This window comes from Lactuca saligna, chromosome 5 (assembly GCF_052625555.1).
Source record: "Lactuca saligna cultivar CGN05327 chromosome 5, ASM5262555v1, whole genome shotgun sequence".
NCBI classification, from domain to species: Eukaryota; Viridiplantae; Streptophyta; class Magnoliopsida; order Asterales; family Asteraceae; genus Lactuca; species Lactuca saligna.
Window position 1 is genome coordinate 228,748,343 of NC_136421.1, and position 2,578 is coordinate 228,750,920.

At 31.5% G+C, this 2,578-nt stretch overlaps 1 protein-coding gene across 1 annotated transcript; it reads right to left on the reverse strand.

Annotated features, from left to right (window-relative positions):
* Nucleotides 1-467: 467 nt before the first annotated feature.
* LOC145046451 (putative 2-oxoglutarate-dependent dioxygenase AOP1) lies at nt 468-2,261 on the reverse strand. The gene is made up of 3 exons (XM_078994738.1): nt 1,855-2,261; nt 1,234-1,555; nt 468-910 (listed from the first exon to the last, which is right to left on the reverse strand). Exons 1-3 carry the CDS (start codon nt 2,211-2,213, stop codon nt 656-658), a joined length of 936 nt encoding a protein of 311 aa, XP_078850864.1. The 5' UTR covers nt 2,214-2,261; the 3' UTR covers nt 468-655.
* Nucleotides 2,262-2,578: the final 317 nt, after the last annotated feature.

The window sequence follows — 2,578 nt, forward strand, 5'->3', positions numbered from 1 at the left end:
TCTTCAAAAGGTTACATTTTTAATCCCTTAAACTTTTATAAATTTTCATTTTTCCAATTTTAATAAATATTTTGTCATGCGACGTATCAATTTCGGGTGACATTTTCCTAAGTTATATTTCGTGACCCTGATTTATAGTCCATGATTCAAATCTACCATTCCCCTCAATTATTTTTATAATTCAGTTTCTAAAAGTTGTATTTTTACCCCTTAACTTTTAAAATTTTTGCATTTGTTTGTTTTTAATAAATTTGATTTACTTTTAGTTTCCCCTCATGACAATTCCCACCCTTCAATTTTTTATTTTTTTTTTTGCTTTTATATAAAAATGTATTTGGTAGCCTATTTTTATTTTTCACATAAGGCTTTTGAAATCAACGTATATTCCCTGAAAAAATAATAAAATGAACGACATAAAGATTGCTAGAAATACATTTGATACACGATAAAAAAGAAAAAAAAGGCCATTACATGAAATCATCTTAGCAACGCAAGAAGCGTCACCAATGCTATTATTGAATTTAGTAAAACAAAAGGCTTACAATATTTTCTCCTTAAAAACCATGGGTTATTTACAGAAAATATAATTAGCAAAATTATAGATACAAACGTTTTCTTTATACTTGAAATTTACTTGCCAATTAACATAATATTTTCAGTAAGACACGCCACAATATTTTTCCAGCCCAAATTTATCATTCACATTTTCTTTGCGAGAGAAGAATTTCATAAATTCTCCAAAATCAAAAGGCTTAAAGAGTAACGGATATTCTTCATTTACCATTTCTTCAGGGGCTTTTAGGATTTTCCCCCATTTTGGAACCGAAAAAAATCCAATCGAAAACCGGTTTTTATCTCCGCTCATAACCACCCTATGAGTCGCTGCATGCAATCGGCCATTTGTCCAAACCTGTAACCATATTATTACGAGCATATTAAAAATATTGCAAGTAGAAGCACAGATAACCGTTATAACAAAAAGAATATAAACATGTACATACGAATTAATAAATCTAAACATTAACTACTAAAAACGTTTATAATATTAAGTTACTTAAAGTTAAACAGATACTCAAATGAAAAACTATATAGGGACAATTTATAACAATAAAAATCTTGAAAATACAATGTATAGGGTGCATATTGGTCACCAACATAAGGCTTTCTTGTTTAGTTATAAATATATGGTGTATTTCTAAAAACAGAAGTTATATGATAGTTTTGAAAAGTTACCCGGAAGGTTTCTCCGACCATAACAACAAAACTGTTTGATGAAAGTTTCACTTTAATCCACTCTCCATCTTTCTTTTGCACTTGAAGCCCTTCAACTTCGTTTTGATGCAAAATTGTCAACATATTCTTATCGGCATGACTTAGTAGTCCCATATTGGATTCGTCTTTCTCAGGTGCTCTATATTTCATAACCCGGATTAGATAACTTGTTAACTCCATGTGTTCCTCGATGTATTTCTCCATATGCAGACTCTCCAAAACCATCGTCCTCACAATTTCGTCTACCTCTCTTAACTTCTCCCGATAGACTTGTATGTTGTTGCTGATATATATATTTCATAGTAATTACAAATTAATTTCACAAGATATAAACAAAAATCAGGTCGACATTAGAAGGAAAACTAGTCAATGGGAGGGAATTATATTGCTTGCAATTGACAAGTGTTGAAGCTTTTACAATTTTTACCTCATAAACACAAAGTCAAACCTTAAGTTTATATATAGAACTTAATTACCATGGTTAAAACAATGTCTTCTATATAGACATAAAGTGAGAACTATATATGAGTGATTATGAAATTTAGGTTGTGAGCAACTAATAAATTACACTATATTACATACCTGAATTCAGTGTTACCGTGGGGCCACATGAGATTAGTGAAGCTTTCAGGGTCTTCAATTCCCAAGCTTTCATAGATTGGGACCTCTTTGGCTTGTCCCATGTAACCATTAAAGATTTTGTCAGGGATGTTTCTTACCTTTGTTTCTAATGGAAGATCAAAAAGTTGTTCCAACGAAGCGAACATTGATTTTCGAATAGCAGGTGAAACCCTATTGAAAGATGCTTCAAAACATCCATAATCTTGGAGGGCTTCCAACACTTGTGTTTTTGTAGAGTCCCAAACAAGGGTTCCTCGGTTGTACTTGTGTACGTCGGAGAAATCTATGGTGGGGAGTCCAAGAGGTGCCTGAGAACCCATTTGGTGTTGGTGTTGGTGTTTGTTGTGGGAGTCGTTAAGCAAGCGAATTTATAAGCTTTTTGGATTTGTCAATAAAAAACAAGAAGAAGTAACAAAGTGGGGAATATCCATGCATTGTTTATAATTAAAGGCATATGAGGTTGACTCGGTTATTATAATTATAAGCATGGATTACGCTCAGGTTCAAAAATAATCAGCCACCATGTTCATATTCGACTAGGAAAAAGTCGTTGTACTCAAAACCAATGACTCGATTCACAATTATAAAGATAGACAAAAAACAAATATTTTCTGAAGAAATATATAATAATAATAATAATAATAATAATAATAATAATAGATTAATCATTGATTACAAAGTCTAA